This window comes from Bombina bombina, chromosome 2 (assembly GCF_027579735.1).
Source record: "Bombina bombina isolate aBomBom1 chromosome 2, aBomBom1.pri, whole genome shotgun sequence".
NCBI classification, from domain to species: domain Eukaryota; kingdom Metazoa; phylum Chordata; class Amphibia; order Anura; family Bombinatoridae; genus Bombina; species Bombina bombina.
The window spans coordinates 1,326,226,107-1,326,243,292 of record NC_069500.1 but is presented as its reverse complement, the minus strand read 5'-3'; the positions used below and the strand labels follow the sequence as shown (position 1 = coordinate 1,326,243,292).

Below are 17,186 nucleotides of genomic sequence, written 5' to 3'. Positions count from 1 at the left end.
TTGATTGATCACGGAGTGTAATATTGGACATTAACAACCCCAATCAATCAATGTGAAAACCTTAAACTATAGGACATAGTGCATGTGTACAACCCCTCTTTTTTCATATTTGAGGGGTAATCTTTATAACATTTATGGACAATATAACAGATGGCAGAGTAGGGGGGGGGTCATTCATTTTAAATAGGCCCCTTTATTTTATATGTCAAAGCACCATAGATTACCCTCAAATATAAAAAAGGGGGGTTACTTTCTTTTTAAACTTTAAAATTACTATTGTAAAAAAAAACTAATCGAATGCTCATTCATGCTAAGGGTATCTCGCAAAGATCCCCCACAGAAAACTATTTACCCTTGTCCAGTGTATGGCAAGGAAAGTGGGCACAATGTAGAGAGCAATACATATAATCTTTTTTGGAATAGGTACACCATAAATATATATGTAAATATTTATGCAAGGTGGGTTTGTTTTAATTCAACAAATGACTCTGCTCTTGCACAGCAAAAGCGCAGGCGTATAAGAAACATAAACCACCCACAGGTACCTTTATTCCCCTTCTCTTTGTCCAGCTCCTTTCTCCAGTTAGCTGTTATTACATGCAGGACAGACTTGGTGCTCATCTCGCCACCGCTTTCTGCGATATGAAATAGAAAATAATTATACTAATGAAGATAAAGGCCTCTATTTATCAAAGTCTGGCGGACATGATCCGACAGTGCGGATCAGGTCCGCCAGACCTCGCTGAATACAGAGAGCAATACGCTCTCCGTATTCAGCATTGCACCAGCAGCTCACAAGAGCTGCTGGTGCAACGCCGCCCCCTGCAGACTCGCGGCCAATGGGCCGCCAGCAGGGGGTGTCAATCAACCCGATCATACTCGATCTGGTTGAATTGCGGCGATGTCTGTCCGCCTGCTCAGAGCAGGCGGACAGGTTATGGAGCTGCTTCATAACTGCTGTTTCTGGTGAGCCTGCAGGCTCGCCAGAAATACAGGGCCTTAAGCTCTATCCAGAGCTTGATAGATAGGCCCCCATGGCTGCATGACTGGTGTCACTAATAACTTCACATGAAAAGGGCAGAAACAGACTCTCTTCAGTTTAAAAGACATTAAAAGCAGTAATTAAAAATACATGCAAACAATTAACAAAGGTGCAGCCTCCATACTGAGGCTTCATAAAAGTGCTGTCCACCTGAAACTGCTGCCCTAGGTATGTGCTGGCCTAGGCAGTACTATGCCCTGTATTAACACATAGAAAGTCTGGCACTCTCTTGCATGCACACAGCTTAAAAAAAAAGAAAGAAGGAAGAATTAGTTGCAGCATTTGGTGCGGGACCATGTCAAAGTCTTTTCCTCCTTGTCCCTAACCTTGACACTATATGGCACTATACCCCTATTCAACCACACATCTGAAAACTGAATTCCACAAGGATCACTTTTATTTGCCCCAACCAATTTAGACACCCTAAAGGCCTAAAAAAGGCTAACACAAAAGCTAAATTAAACAAACATATCTCATAATCCGACTCCCACACCCATGGAAGTCCAACAACTACCTTCCTAAGAATCGAAAAAACTTCAGGTATTCTACTATCACCAGAATACACCCTCTACTTCAACCTGAGCAGCTAAAACATCACAACATCCACCCTAAAAATTGAACAAAAAGGCCAAAGCTGATAATCTCCTCTGCACCAACTTCTCAAAATACGAACATGAAATAGAACAACCCAACGCTTAATCAACAAAATAGGAGCCCTCAAAAAAACAACTCAAAAGGTGATGACACTTGGGATGAACCGGGAGTAATGCTGCCTCTACGTCCACCTTGGCCATCAAAGCCCCCCTTAAAGCCACCTGCACAAACTCCACTGCCCTATCAAAAGACTCATACCAAACAGCCGCCAACGCCGGATCAATCCCATCATTAAACCGACAAACCTTTCTGATAAGACAGATGGTGTATCATTCGAAACTGACCCGGCGCTTTCTTAGGGACCACTCCCAATGGATACACCTTCAAATTATTCAACAGACGCTTGCTTCTTGCTGCATCGCCTCCTGTCCTGTCATCTACTTCCCACCTTCTAGAAGGAGACCTCCTCCTGGATCTGGAGCATGATCTCCACACACTGATCCTGCTCTTCCGATGACGGTCCAACCTCTCCCAAGTTGGAGAACACTGGTCCTGTTCCCGACCTCTCCTAACTGTAGGATAACCTGACCTCCCCTCCTGCTTGCTGCTCCCGATCTGCTGCTCCTCCTCTCGAACACCCCCAACCCGGACTAGGCTGGCGGTCCTGCCTAGCCACAGCTACCAGCCCCACTTACTCCCCCTCCTCTCTCTTGACAAAAGCCACTCCCACTACCATCTGCTCCTGAAGAAAAAGCATTGAACAACTGCCCTGTAGATGCTCCCTCTCCTGGGTCATTCTCACCAAAGTAACTGTATGATTCCAAAAGGTGCAAGGAGTCCCCCTCCACCTCAAGCAAATCTGCACTAAGGTCCTGAACCTCTGCAGCCCTAGTAGATTACACTAACACACCAGGTCCTTGACTGCCCTTAGCCATGCTGCTCCATCTTTCAGGATCCACCTGCTCTCTTCCCTTACTGGCTCCCAAGCTCCTCACAGGACCTCCACTGGCAGCCTCCACAGCTACCGCTGCCCCACCGGGCCGCTCTCCATCTCTCCCCTGAACCACGGTTCCTGCTGCCTGCACGCACCCACTGGGCCTGGATCCAACTGCAGAAAAAGCCCTTCTAGGCCTCCTCAAAGGTTAAGAAGTTGGGCTTAGGTGCTCAGGAGGCCTGGAGCATCATGTAGTCCGTGTCCTTCCTTCCACTGCATCTGGCTCCACTCAAGCAACAGCAGCACAGAGGCCATCTGTATGAGCTCCAGTAGCTCCACTATTCTAGATAAGGTGAATACCCCACCGTACACAGGTCCAGAGTCAGTGTGTGAGAAGTGAGCTACTTCTCACATGTTGGCTCCAGAAGAAAAGAGGCCAACTTCATGTTCCTTGAGCTTCATCTTGCTATATGCCTAATGAGGGTCAAAAGCTCTCCCCATGCAGACACATGCCCTATTTACAGTAATGCATTATTTTAACCCAGGGATGGGGAACCTTGGCCCTCCAGATGTTTCAGAACTATATTTCCCATGATGCTCAACTGGACTTCAGAGTGCCTAAGCATCATGGGTAATGATCTTCTGAAACATCAGGAGTGCCAATGTTTTCTGTCCCTGCTTTAATCTAACAAACTGAGATACAAGCAAGGGTTACTCAGGCACTTTGTAATTTCACAGCCTAGATTTTATTAGTATAAAGAGTATCAATCCATAATCATAAATGCTGCCAAATTTCACAAAGTACAAGCAATACAGGCACATTAAATCCCAACTCTCCAAATGACATTGCAAGGAAAGTGTAAGAAGTAAAGATTGTAACAGGAGTAGGCACAACACTTCTGCACCACAGCAAGACTGCTGGGTGCTGGGAAAACCTAGCGCTGATGCAGAAAGCCAGCAGCAACAAAGCCGCCACATCTCCCCACTTGCCAACTTGCCACAGCCAGAGACGGCTTGGCACTGTCACCCTGTTATAGCGGTGTAAGTGTTTGGTGACGGTGTGGCCCTGAGTTGTGAAACAAGGAATTGGCCAACATGGCTTTCATCACTTAAGCAGCGGTGTTACAGAAAGTCACTATGCTTAGTTAAGGAATTAGAGAATACAACTCAGACAATCCAGGTTATAGTCACACAGGTAAAACAGTACAAAATCAGAAAACAGATGCATGTCCACAAAGTAAGCTGAAGTCAAAGAACAAAGTCAGTCCAAACAAAAGCAAAGTCAAGTGAAGCAAAGTTAAACCAGAAAATCTAAATAGTAAATGCCAGAGTAGAGGTAACACCTAATACACAAGCAGCATAATGCTGCAAAACAGAGAGCTAATAAGTATAACTATAATTACTACTATAAATAAGGCCTTAAAGGTACAGCACGCCTTACTGCGGCAGGAACAGAAATCATTCTCTTTGACAAGTGTTTGTTATGACATGTAGGCTCAGGAGCGTGCATAAGTCTTGAGCACCATATAGTGCTCAAGATTTGGGCATTCTCCTGGGATTATTTTAGTCTGCTTTTATGGAAAGATTTTTAAAAAAATGGATACCAAAATATAGAGGCAATTTTTATAATATCTAAATATTGAAAAGTCTTATTTTTTACTTACATTTACCTGAAAATGGTGCTTTCTAGTTTGACTTGGTAATCTTGGAGCATGGCTATCATATACTCAACCAGGCACATTAGCCACAGTTATAATTATACACGTTTTACCTATGTGATTACCTTGTATCTAAGCCTCAGCAGACTGCCCCCTTATTTCAGTTCTTTTGACAGACTTGCATTTTAGCCAATCAGAGCTGTCTCCATGGTAAATTCATGCGCATGAGCTCAATGTTATCTATATGAAAATGTGAACTAATGCCCTTTAGTGGTGAAAAACTATCAAAATGCATTTATATTAGAGGCGGCCTTCAAGGTTTAATAAATTAGCACCTCCTAGGTTTAGCTTTCAAATAAGAATACCAAGAGAACTAAGCAAAATTGGTGATAAAAGTAAATTGGAAAGTTGTTTAAAATGACATGCCCTATTTGAAACATGAAAGTTTTTTTTTTGGACTTGACTGTCCCTTTAAATAAATACTTCTTTGTATAACACCTAAACCCTGTGAGTATTCTATATCCCATCCAAGCAATCTGTTACCAGGAAACAAAGTAATACCAAATATATACAGAAATGTCAAACAGCAGAGCCATCACAACATGAACAGAACAATCAAAGGGAGAGACAAACTGTGCCTCTATCAACCAGACACAAGATCTGAACTTGCAGAGACACAACATAAGCAGTAAAACATTCTCAGCCATGAGGAATCTCTCTTGTCCATCTTAGAGTTTGACTTTCATGTAGAAGTCACTCACTTAAAGTGACATTAAACTGCTGTGCAGAGCTACAAAATATAATCCGTGAACCTGTGAAAGAAAATCTTTATACAGCTATATTATGTGCTTCAGGTTAGTGTGCATGACACATCATGTGAGCTTTACATTTCTGCATTTTTTATACAATTTTACAGCTTCTCAAAATATATTTAAAAAGCACTCAACAATAATATATAGCAATGCAGCAGCTGCAAAAATGTCCATCTCCTGATTTGTTTCATGCACCCTAACCTGAAGCTCATTATACAGTTGTAAATCAATATACATTATTGCTAATCTGTGAGTGTGCACAGTTTATGTCCCAGGCTTTGAGAATACTGAGCTCCAAGATGGCAGAGCCCAGTATAAAGAGGCGGAGCTTTAGTATCTGGCACCTTTAAGCTATTAAACTAGGAGGACGGATTTGAAAAGAGCTGCAGGAACAGGATGATATGCAATAACATAGTGGGTAGTTACTATTGTAGGGTAGTTGTGCCCAGCAGTTGAATGTCCCTTTATGGTTGTAAAACGCGTAGCAGGATCATCACATAGGGCGGCACTATCCAGTAGGCATGTGCATTCAGCCGCTCACAGCATTTGGCACTTTCAGAGCTGGATTTCTTGTGAAAGTGTAACACACTAAGGTCTGGATTTGCACAGATTGTATTGTGTTGTACTTTCACATGACGAAATCCAGTTCTGAAAAGAGCCAACTGCCGTGAGCGGCCACCTTCCTCTGCATTTGACAGCTAACAAAACTGCTGAATGCACATTCTACTGTCCAGTAAAGATCCCTTGTTATAGCTAGCACTAAATTAAATAATATAGCTGTTACTAAGCAACTATTTCAATCATCTTAGGAGTTTGAGCATATCAAAATGATTGAGTTTACACAACAAATTTTTGTCACAATTAGAAACATTGTTGCAAAACTGCTGCTATATATGTGCATGCTCTGGAACTTACCTAGAAATGCTCCTCAACAAAGGATAGCAAGAGATCAAAGCCAATTTGATCATAAAAATAAACTGGAAAGTTTTTAAGTTTCTTGCTCAGTCTGCATCATGAAAAATTCATTTTGATTTTCTCATATCTGTGGGAATAAGTTGAAAAACAAGAAAAAATTGCAAAGAGTTGTGCTTGTTTCTGACAGAATTATGTATGAGCAAAACACAATCTGACTGGAAAAAAAGAGCGAGAGGACCTCTGGTGGAGTTCAGCATGCAGATTTATCATGAACTAATTTAAACCACTAACAAGCAAGAAGCTTAAATCTCAAAAACTCACCAACTTATTTTATTGAGCTCAATATTGTAAAGTAAATGGGGCATATTTATCAAGCTCCGAATGGAGCTTAATGCCCCGTGTTTCTGGCGAGCCTGCAGGCTCGCCAGAAACAGCAGTTATGAAGCAGTGGTCACAAAGACCGCTGCTCCATAACCTGTCCGCCTGCTCTGAGCAGGCGGACAGACATCACCGGAAATCAACACGATCAAGTGAGCTGCTGGTGCAACGCTGAATACGGCGAGCGTATTGCTCGCCGTATTCAGCGAGGTCTGTCGGACCTGATCCGCACTGTCGGAGTGGACTGAGTGGACCTTGCCAGGGATCGAACCTGCAACCCTTGGGTTGCTACAGAGCTCAGCCACAGTGTATTAGCATGCAGAGCTATCTGTCCAGTGACTGGTTAATTTGACCGCAAGCTTGCGGTTTCACTTTGCGCTAGAAATCATTAACCAGAGTTTTTCCCCAATTGCCCCCAAAATAAAGAAAACAGTAAAGAATCATTAAATAAACATGAGCATATTTATTTTTATTTTTAAAAACTGCATAAAGCAGTTACAAGGGGTTAAAGTGAGGGGATGTGAAAGACTGAAAGTGCCTTTACATGGAGGTCAATGGGGGACTGTGTGTTCCCTGTAATTATATATTTATATGCTTATATACTTATATATTTATGTGTTAATATGTGTATATACTGTATATATGTATATATTCATATACATATCTATTTATTTATTGCTGCCCAACGCTCCATTTGCCCCCTGCGCTATGCTAGCCGATTTGCTGCGTTGATCGGTATCAGAACAAGGCTCCTATTGAAGCCTATGGAAGTTCACTCTCATGAGTGCAAGGCTGCTGGGCTATGCGAACGCACATCTTCGTGCGCTGGAATTACTGATTGTAGCCCAATTATTGTGCTCGAATTATCGCAATATTGTGCTCCACTCGTAATCTAGCCAAATATGTTTTCAGAAGCAATATAGACCACTGCCAGCTCCCTGACAAGGTATGGTGTTTGAATACGGATTCACGGGCCCTCACAGGATATGTGTGTATGCTGCAGAAAATCAGTACTAACTTTTTCTAGAAGCATTTTTGCTTATATTTCAAACTGAAATGCACCGTTACATTTAAACCTTTCTATTCCTTTAAAACAGTACACTAGGAATGGATGCTTTAAGGCTTCTATATCAGTGACCATTAATAATGAGCATTTTTGCAAATAGGACACAAGGGCCATGGGAATTGCTCCATAATCAATTTCACATAACCTTTTTTTTCTATTATTATTTTATTTATTAATTATATAGTTCATGGATCGTTCTAAAAACATACAAGCCCTTTCAGGATTAAACTGGTAAATACTTGGGGTCCAATTTATGAAATGTCCGTCCAACATGAGCAATACGCTCTCCGCATTCAGCATTGCACCAGCAGCTCTTGTGATCTGCTGGTGCAATGCCATCCCCTGCAGAATCGCGGCCATTTGGCCACTAGCAGGGGTGTCATAAACCCGATCGTATTTGATTGGATTGATTTCACGCGATCTCTGTCCACCTCCTCAGAGCAGGCGGACATGTAATGGAGCAGCGGTGTTTAGACCGCTGCTTCGTAACTGGTGTTTCTGGCAAGCCTGAAGGCTCGCCAGAAACACGGCCCTTCAAGCTCCATTCAGAGGTTTATAAATGAGCCCCTTGATGTCTGGCTTACTTGATTTACTTGTGTGTTAATATTGCTGATCAGGCCATTTATAAAATTAAATAATTATTAAATTAAATACTTAATTAAATTTAAATAATGTTCTTTGTCTCTCAGTTTCTAAACTAGAGATACAGCGTTGCTTTGTGATTATTTGGATATAAATTGATCTTACTTGCTTTGCCATTGTTATTTAGGACATTTTATCTCAACATATCATTTTTTTTAAAACCACATTTTTTTCTTTGTAGTTATACAAGATCCTTGTGCAAATAATCTGTGCCAAAATGGTGGTACTTGTTCCACTGCGGTTGACAGAAGCACTTATCACTGTCAGTGTCTGGAGAAATTCACAGGACATAATTGTGAAATAGGTAAGAACATCTTAGCACCTCTAGATTTAGGGATAGCTGCTGCTGTTAAGATTGTTAATTAATAATACACTTTAATAAAGATGTCATTTTTTGTTTTTGTTATTTTCTATCTCTGCTTAATTGAGCCCATGGCAGAGAACTGTGATGTGTGATGTTCTATATAACAGATTATATAGTAGTACAGTAACATAGTAGAGAAATTTGAAAGAAGGTAAAAAGTTCAACCCTTAAAGTTCAAACTTTATTGTCATGTGTACCTGCTGCAACTGTCACTTTAAGGCTCCTTCCTTTGTGTCTGTCAATCAGGTGGCCATCTCTTTCCTACTACTGGAACTTACCTGCCTAAATAATTATCCTCCACCTGATCACATCAGCTGTCTATTTAGGAAGTCTTCAGCTTTTGCTTCAGGGCCCCCCTTTGTGTTTTGCTGCTAGGGTTGCTATACGTCGGCCATGTTTTCCTGGACACTTATGAATGACACATGCTGCAGGGTGGAACATGGATAGTGCTGTCCAGGATTACTATTCATGTGCTGTCCAGGTGCGCAAATCATGTTCCCCTCAGTACACCCTTCAGCATGTGTAACTCATAAGTGTCCAGGAAAACATGGCTGAGGTGGCAACTTTATTTGCTGCCTGTGCGCCAACTTCCAAGTTTATTCTATTACTTTTCTGTGCTACAATTTGGTCCCAGTAATGCAAGTTTTCTGTTATTTGATTCATTTATTTACTGCCCCTTTAACCTTGGATTCTATTTTTAAATGTATTTTTTTTTTAGTGATTATTAAGGGCACTGTGGTAAAAATAAAAATAAAGACTTTAATGGAAACCTAATATCTCAAAAGTTTCTTGTCTTTATATTCTTGAAAAAACTGGAATTGTCATTCATTGTTCAAAGTATTCTTTTCTCTGGGCACATTTGTAGATATTTTCTACCTAACTGGATCTGTTTCTGTGTGAGAAATCCCAAAAGTCAAAATGAAACTTTTTGGATTTAGATGGAGCATTCTATGTTAAACAAATTTCCAATTGACCTCTATTATCATTTTTCTTCTTCTTGGTATCCTTTGTTGAAGAGTAACCTAAGTTAGCTCATATTAGCTCAAGAGCGTGCACGTGTCTTTAGTAGTCTATGGTAGCAGTGTTTGTTGCAATGCTTTTAGCAAAGCTAAACATCATTGCAAACACTGCTGCCTTAGGAGCTTAGGAGAGTGTCATTAGTATTCTATCATCAAGTGAAGTTTATTTACACGCGCACTGCGCACGGCACACTGCGCACACAGTAAAATTGTACTTACAGAAGCACAAATTAAAAACATCATGTAAAATAGACCATTGTGCAGACGAGCTGCTAGATATCCTCTCCGGATCAATGTGGAAAAACACCCTTACGCTCTCCCAGCGAAAACCCCTCTAGGTGAAATATAGTGCGCTTATAAATAAACTCCACTTGATGAGAGTGCACTTTTCTGTCTTTTGTCTTGCATGTGTTTCCGTACAACTGAGGGGAGAGAACTCAGTATCAACAAAGTGGCACCTGTGGATTAAATCCATTTGTTAGCTTTTAATGGACACCTACCGTCAAAGCACTAGAACAGATTGTTTTAACTCCCAGGACACGAAGCCAAAGGGTTATCTGTGACTCACTTTATACCGTTGCAGAAGTTCACACTAAGGTACTTGTACTAATTTAGCACGGGAGACATACCCCACACCACCAATTATGGCTAATAGACTGGTTGCTCATATTTGATATTTAAACTGGTATATGTATCCATAACGTAGCCTGGTGTTGTTTTTACCATTTCGCTATCTATGTGTGACACATGATTCATTTTGACTTATATACATAGATTGCTATATTATGGCTATATTTTACTTATAATACCCAGTTATATTGGATATTGGGAAATTTAGCGCAGTTTGTTTTTCCACATATTAGTATTCTATCAGCCTATCTACATTTACTCTTCTACTAAGGATAACAAGAGAACAATGCAAATTTGACAATAGAAGTAAATTGGAAATTTGTCTTCATTCTTTATAGATTACATGACAGGACTTTTGATTGTTCTGTTTGTACAGTGTGTAAGGAAAGATTTACATGAGTAAAATTAACCTTAGGCATTCCACAACCATCCTGATAAGTGGTAAACAATCTGAATGTTTTTTGGATATAGGTATATATATATTTTTTCAATCATTGATTGAGAAAACGCGTTTTTTTTATTTGGCATCATCTTAAAGGGATATGAAACACAAAAAAATAATTTCATGACTCATACAGTTTTTTATCCAATTTACTTCTTGGATTATTTCAGAGTGAATTGCACAGGCACCTTCCAAAATGACAGCTAACCCTAAATGAACTGGACCCCACTTTAGCAGACCTTACTCATGGATGAGATTCCAGCCATGTTAGTGATCTATTGGATCACTAGCTGTTTTATAACTAATTTTTAACATAACATTGTACGTTAAACATGGTCTGTCTCAGATTTTAACATCACATTCTTTTTTTTCTTTTCTTTTTTAATTAGAAAAATGTTTTGATGAAGCTCATTATGAGTTTTATGGTCCAGAGGAAAGGTGGGACAGAATTCATCATGGGCGAGTGGAACAATGTATATGTCAGGACAGTAGGGTTGAATGTCACAGTGGAGCTAGATACACAGGTAATGTCCTCTCTAGAGTGCATGTTAACATTAAAAACAATGGAATAATTCAAATTATTAATAATTTTTAGAAATAATGAATATGCAACGATATGGAAAGTAGGACTGGTGGAAATACATGAAACTTAATCTAAGCTTTCAACCTGCAAAAGGCAAACAATGCCCCTAATAAGCCAAGTAGGTCAAGAATTAATTAAAAGTGGATTCTAATGCAAAGGTTTCATGCTCTAATTCCTTAAAACATTTTATTTTTTTATTATTATTGACCCTAGGTAATCAACTAATTAAAGTGATGGTAAATTCAGAGCTCTAACTTTCTACAAAAGAATAGTATGTGTATAAAATAACATAATAGAGCGCTTTCAATAAATGTACAGTACCTGCAAGTAGTCATATATCATTATATGACTATTTGCAGGTACTGTACAATTATTGAAATGAACATCGCTGTCAGTCAGTTTTAAAAGACATCCTTTAGCCGCTATTCATTTTTTTCATTATGTATTATTGCTTCTACTAATCATCATCATGGTCAGCTGGTTGGTTGAAGTGAATGCCAGCTCCCGTATGTGCATGCGTGGTGTTGCTCAATACCTGTATGTCATGTGAGACTCTTAACAGACTCTGTGCGCATTCACAAATGTAGTTGCGCATGTGTTGTATTTGGAAAGTGAAGTCCCAATGATGTCTGGCTCAACAGTGAATTGGAGATTCATTCTCGGTTCACTGTTTGCCTTGGAAGAGTGCCAAACTAGCGGACAATTTTATACAGATCCAAGATCCTTATTTTGACATTTCTGATTTGCATAGAAACACTAATCCCTGAAGATCCACTTACAGTTTTCAAGATCCGACATCCATCCTCAACAAAGCCGGGAGAAGTCCTCATTGAAGCGGCAAGAAGTCCTCAACGAAGCAGGGAGAAGTCTTCATCCAAGCCGGGAGAAGTGGTCCTCCAGACGGGCAGGTCTTCATCCAGACGGCATCTTCTATCTTCATCCATCCGGCGCGGAGCAGCTCCATCTTCAAGACATCCGGCGTGAAGCATCCTCTTCAATTGACGGCTTCTTCTACAATGAAGGCTCCTTTAAATTACGTCATCCAAGATGGTGTCCCTTAGATTCCAATTGGCTGATAGAATTCTATCAGCCAATCGGAATTAAGGTTGAAAAAATCCTATTGGCTGATGCAATCAGCCAATAGGATTGAACTTCAATCCTATTGGCTGATCCAATCAGCCAATAGGATTGAGCTTGCATTCTATTGGCTGTTCCAATCAGTCTTGAAGATGGAGCCACTCTGCGTCGGAAGGATGAAGATAGAAGATGCCGTCTGGGTGAAGACTTCTGCCCGTCTGAAGGACCACTTCTGCCAGCTTGGATGAAGACTTCTCCCGGCTTCATTGAGGACTTCTTGCCGCTTGGATGAACACTTCTCCTGGCTTCATTGAGGATGGATGTCCGGTCTTCAAAACTGTAAGTGGATCTTCGGGAGTTAGTGTTAGGATTTTTTAAGGGTGTATTGGGTGGGTTTTATTTTTAGATTAGGGGTTTGGGCTGCAATAGAGCTAAATGCCCTTTTAAGGGCAATGCCCATCCAAATGCCCTTTTCAGGGCAATGGGGAGCTTAGGTTTTTTTAGTTAGGCTTTTATTTGGGGGGTTGGTTGTGTGGGTGGTGGGTTTTACTGTTGGGGTGGTTGTTTGTATTTTTTTGACAGGTAAAAGAGCTGATTTCTTTGGGGCAATGCCCCTGTAAAAGGCCCTTTTAAGAGCTATTGGTAGTTTAGTTTAGGTTAGGGTTTTTTTAAATTTGGGGGGGGGGGGCTTTTTTTATTTTGATAGGGCTATTAGATTAGGTGTAATTAGTTTAAATATCTTGTAATTTGTTTTTTATTTTCTGTAATTTAGTGTTTTTTTTTTAATTTAGCTAATTGTATTGAATTTAATTAATTGTATTTAATTAAGGGAATTTATTGTAGGGTTAGGTTAGGTGTTAGTGTAAGACAAATTAGGTTTTATTTTACAGGTCAATTTGTATTTATTTTAGCTAGGTAGTTAGTAAATAGTTAATAACTATTTAGTAACTATTCTACCTAGTTAAAATAAATACAAACTTGCCTGTAAAATAAAAATAAACCCTAAGGTAGATACAATGTAACTATTAGTTATATTGTAGCTACCTTAGGGTTTATTTTACAGGTAAGTATTTAGTTTTAAATAGGAATTATTTAGTTATTAATAGTAAGTTTTATTTAGATTTATTTTAATTATATTTGTTAGGGGGGGTTAGGGTTAGACTTAGGGTTAGGGGTTAATAACTTTAGTATAGTGGCGGCGATGTTGGGGGCGGCAGAGTAGAGGTTAATAATATTTAACTAGTGTTTGTGAGGCGAGAGTGCGGCGGTTTAGGGGTTTATGTTTATTATAGTGGCAGCAATGTCCGGAGCGGCAGATTAGGGGTTAATAAGTATAATGTAGGTGTTAGCGATGTCAGGGGCGGCAGATTAGGGGTTAATAAGTGTAAGATTAGGGGTGTTTAGACTCGGGGTTCATGTTAGGGTGTTAGGTGTAAACATAAAATGTGTTTCCCCATAGGAATCAATGCGTTACTGAGCTTTACGCTGCTTTATTGCAGGTGTTAGGCTTTTTTTCAGCCGGCTCTCCCAATTGATGTCTATGGGGAAATCGTGCACGAGCACGTACAACCAGCTTACCGCTGACTTAAGCAGCGCTGGTATTGGAGTGCGGTATGGAGCACAATTTTGCTCTATGCTCACTTCTTGCCTTTTAACGATGGGTTTGCAAAAACCCGTAATACCAGCGCTGTAGGAAAGTGAGCGGTGACAATAACGTGCAAGTTAGCAACGCACTGCTCATAACGCAAAACTCATAATCTAGCCATATGTATTTTAAGTATTGTATTGATTTTAATCAGCTGTTTTTGTTGTGTGTTCTTTTTTTTAAAACAAATATTTATTTTTCGTTATATAAATAGGTTATAAAAGACAGTAGCGACTATGCTTACTAATCAAGCTACTTGCTCTCCCTACCGGGGGTTCCTCTCCAAAGTTTTTTTTTTTCTCTCTTCTTCACTCTTTCTCTCCTCTTATTTCTGTTTCTTTTCCTCTTTGCTAGCGTCCTGGACATGAACATTCAGATTTGTTTCAAGAGATAACAAGATATGTTTTATGTGTTATATACGTTCTAACACTTATTTAGTGTTTTTGTGGATTTATGATGATCATTATATTTATAAACCTTTTATTTGCTATATAACTATGCTATGCATAAGACTTTTTGTATGTTTAATATCATATACTTTGAAATATTCAAGAGGTGTGGTCCGAATGATAAAACTTAAGTTGCATGGAACTTGGGAAAGGTCTCAGTGTACCAAATGCCTATAAATGGACATTTTACATCTTTAACTTGTGGAATTGTGAAATCGTTAGATACAGAGTCTAGAGAAAACAACAGAAGGAGGATATACAGCACTTTTCAGGAACGATTCCTTTCCTTTTTTTTAATTTGTTTTTCTTATTAAAAAGAACATGGACTAGTTATTTACCATGTGCATAACGCAAGTTTTAATCATACAGTGTTATTTGTACTTTGCATCTGACTTATGTGCCGATTGTTTATACCTGTTTTGACTGTACTGTCAATTGAATGCTAATTTTTTTTATTTCCTCAATAAAATATTTTTTTTTTAAAAAAAGACAGTAGCGGCGACTTTATAGTTTTAGGTTGAGGATACTGAATCTTATAACATATTTATATAACATATTATATATTATAACATATATATATATAATGAAAAATAAATATTATTGTTTTAAAGAAAGCTGTTTAAAATCAATGTTTTTTAAAATAATATGGATTATACAAGAAAATGCATATAAATAAAACAGAATATATATAACCTCTAAACAATTTTCACCTTACGCACCATCACACCCAGCGCAACCTAACCCCATAACACTATTAACCCCTGGGGCCTGATATTCAACACCTCGCTGGCATAGATAGAAATCATGCAACATCTTTGGAATTTTTTTTTAGACCTTGTTTTGTAATGAAGGAGTCTCTATTGCACATAAACACTAAATAGCAACAGTTAAAATTTGTGTTTCTAATTATTTTTTTTATGGACCTTGGCATACCCATGAGACCTCTTAAAATATCTTGCCTTAACAGCGAGTTTCTGAATATCATGCCCCTAATCTGCCATAACGTCCAATCGCTGTTAAATCATATACACTATTTACCCCCATAACCGACACCACCATTGCAAACTACACAGCTAAACTATTAACCCCCAATCTGCCATATCCCCATCACAAAATACCCCTTAATCACCACAACCCTCCATCGCAAGCTATCCATACACTATTTAGCCCCCTAAATGCTAACCCTCTAAGACCCACTAAGTTAGAGAGAAAAAAAACACTACCATTATAATTTTTTTTTACCAAAAATAAAAAAAAACACTACCAGTAAAATCCTTATCCTAACGAAAGTCCCCTTAAAAAAGCCCCCTCCTAAAAAAACCTATAGTATAACTAAAACCTACTCTACAAATCCCTGAAAAGGGCAATTAGTTGAAGTAATCATAGCTTTGTTTGCCTCAAAAAACCTATACTAAAACCAAAATAATCCCTCATCCCCCCCCCAACAATCTTTAAAAAAACCTACTCTAATTTTTTAGGGCATTAGTAACTTAGCGCTTTTTAAAAAAACAAACAACCCTATCCTAAAAAAGTTCTAAGCTTTAAAAAAATAAAAAAATAAATAAATATATATATATATATATATATATAAATAATAATAATTGATTATATTAAATGTTATTTGTAATAAAAATTAGAAAAACAATATATTTATAAAAATAGCATGTCTTGTTTTATTACTCAGATTTCTTTCCAGACTTGACACAACTCTATCACATGTTTTCTAGCTTGTATATGATGTGTTCTGAGATAAAGTACACTTGAAATCCTATGCAGGATGAGGTCCATGCATTAATAGCTCCACTATCTCTCAGATTGACAAATAATTTATACATTTAACTTTTGTTTAATATATATACAAAGACCAATGATTACCTGATGATAGTGGAATGGATAACTGGAGATTTAACACACAATTAATATGTCAGGCAATTAATAATAAAAACTACCTGCAGTTATTGCAGGGAATGACTTTTATCTCTTGGGTTGTCTATTACACTATCAGTGTTGTGCAGCATCAGGTATAAAGTGATATGTGCTTATATTTTTAGTAATGGAGATAATCTGTTATGAGCTATGCACCATCAGGAATGACATAAAAAAATGACACTCTGCCAAGAACATTCAGCGTTTTATTAAATTCCATTTATACCAGGCGTTTATGTTTCAGTGACAAATCACTGGTTGCGTTTCTGTAAAGTCTGATTTTTAAATCAATAAAGGTCGGCTTTCCTGTGAGTTTCTTTTTGATGGGAATTATTTGCTTTTCTTGTTCCCAGAGTTACTTAAAAGCATTGCATGACGTACTATGTGACTTTGTAGTGTCCAGTACTTTTTCACAGAAAGGAGTCTTACATAGACAAACATTTTTAAGCATTTGTCTTAAACTTTATTTTCTTTTTTAAATGCTTCTGAACTCATATGACAAGTACTTAGAAATAAACGGCCAGATTACGAGTTTTGCGTTATGAGCGGCTCGGTAATAACTTGCAAGTGATTTCCACCACTCACCTTTAATAGCGCTGCTATTACAGGTTTTCCAAAAACCTGCGTTAGCGGGCAATATGGTTGCGTTGAGCTCCATACCGCACACAAATACCAGCGCTGCTTTGAGCTGGTTTTACATGCTCGTGCACGATATTCCCATAGACATCAATAAAGGAGAGCCGGCTAAAAAAAAGCCTAACACCTGCAATAAAGGAGCGTAAAGCTCCGTAACGCAGCCCTATTGATTCCTATGGGGAAAGAAAATTTATGTTTAAACCTAACACCCTAACATAAACCCGAGCCTAAACACCCCTAATCTGCTGCCCCTGACATCGCCGACACCTACATTACACTTATTAACCCCTAAACCTCTGGCCTCCCACATCACTAACACTAATAAATATATTAACCCCTAAACCTAAGTCTAACCCTAACTTTATTATAATTAA

At 38.8% G+C, this 17,186-nt stretch overlaps 1 protein-coding gene across 1 annotated transcript in view; it reads left to right on the top strand.

The window, feature by feature from the left end:
* HGFAC (HGF activator) overlaps window positions 1-17,186 on the top strand; it is a 337,074-nt gene that overhangs the window by 205,548 nt on the left and 114,340 nt on the right. The window contains exons 5-6 of the mRNA XM_053704187.1: window positions 8,223-8,345; window positions 10,886-11,020. Of these exons, the coding sequence (XP_053560162.1) occupies window positions 8,223-8,345; window positions 10,886-11,020 (258 nt within the window). The remainder of the gene's footprint in view (window positions 1-8,222; window positions 8,346-10,885; window positions 11,021-17,186) is intronic.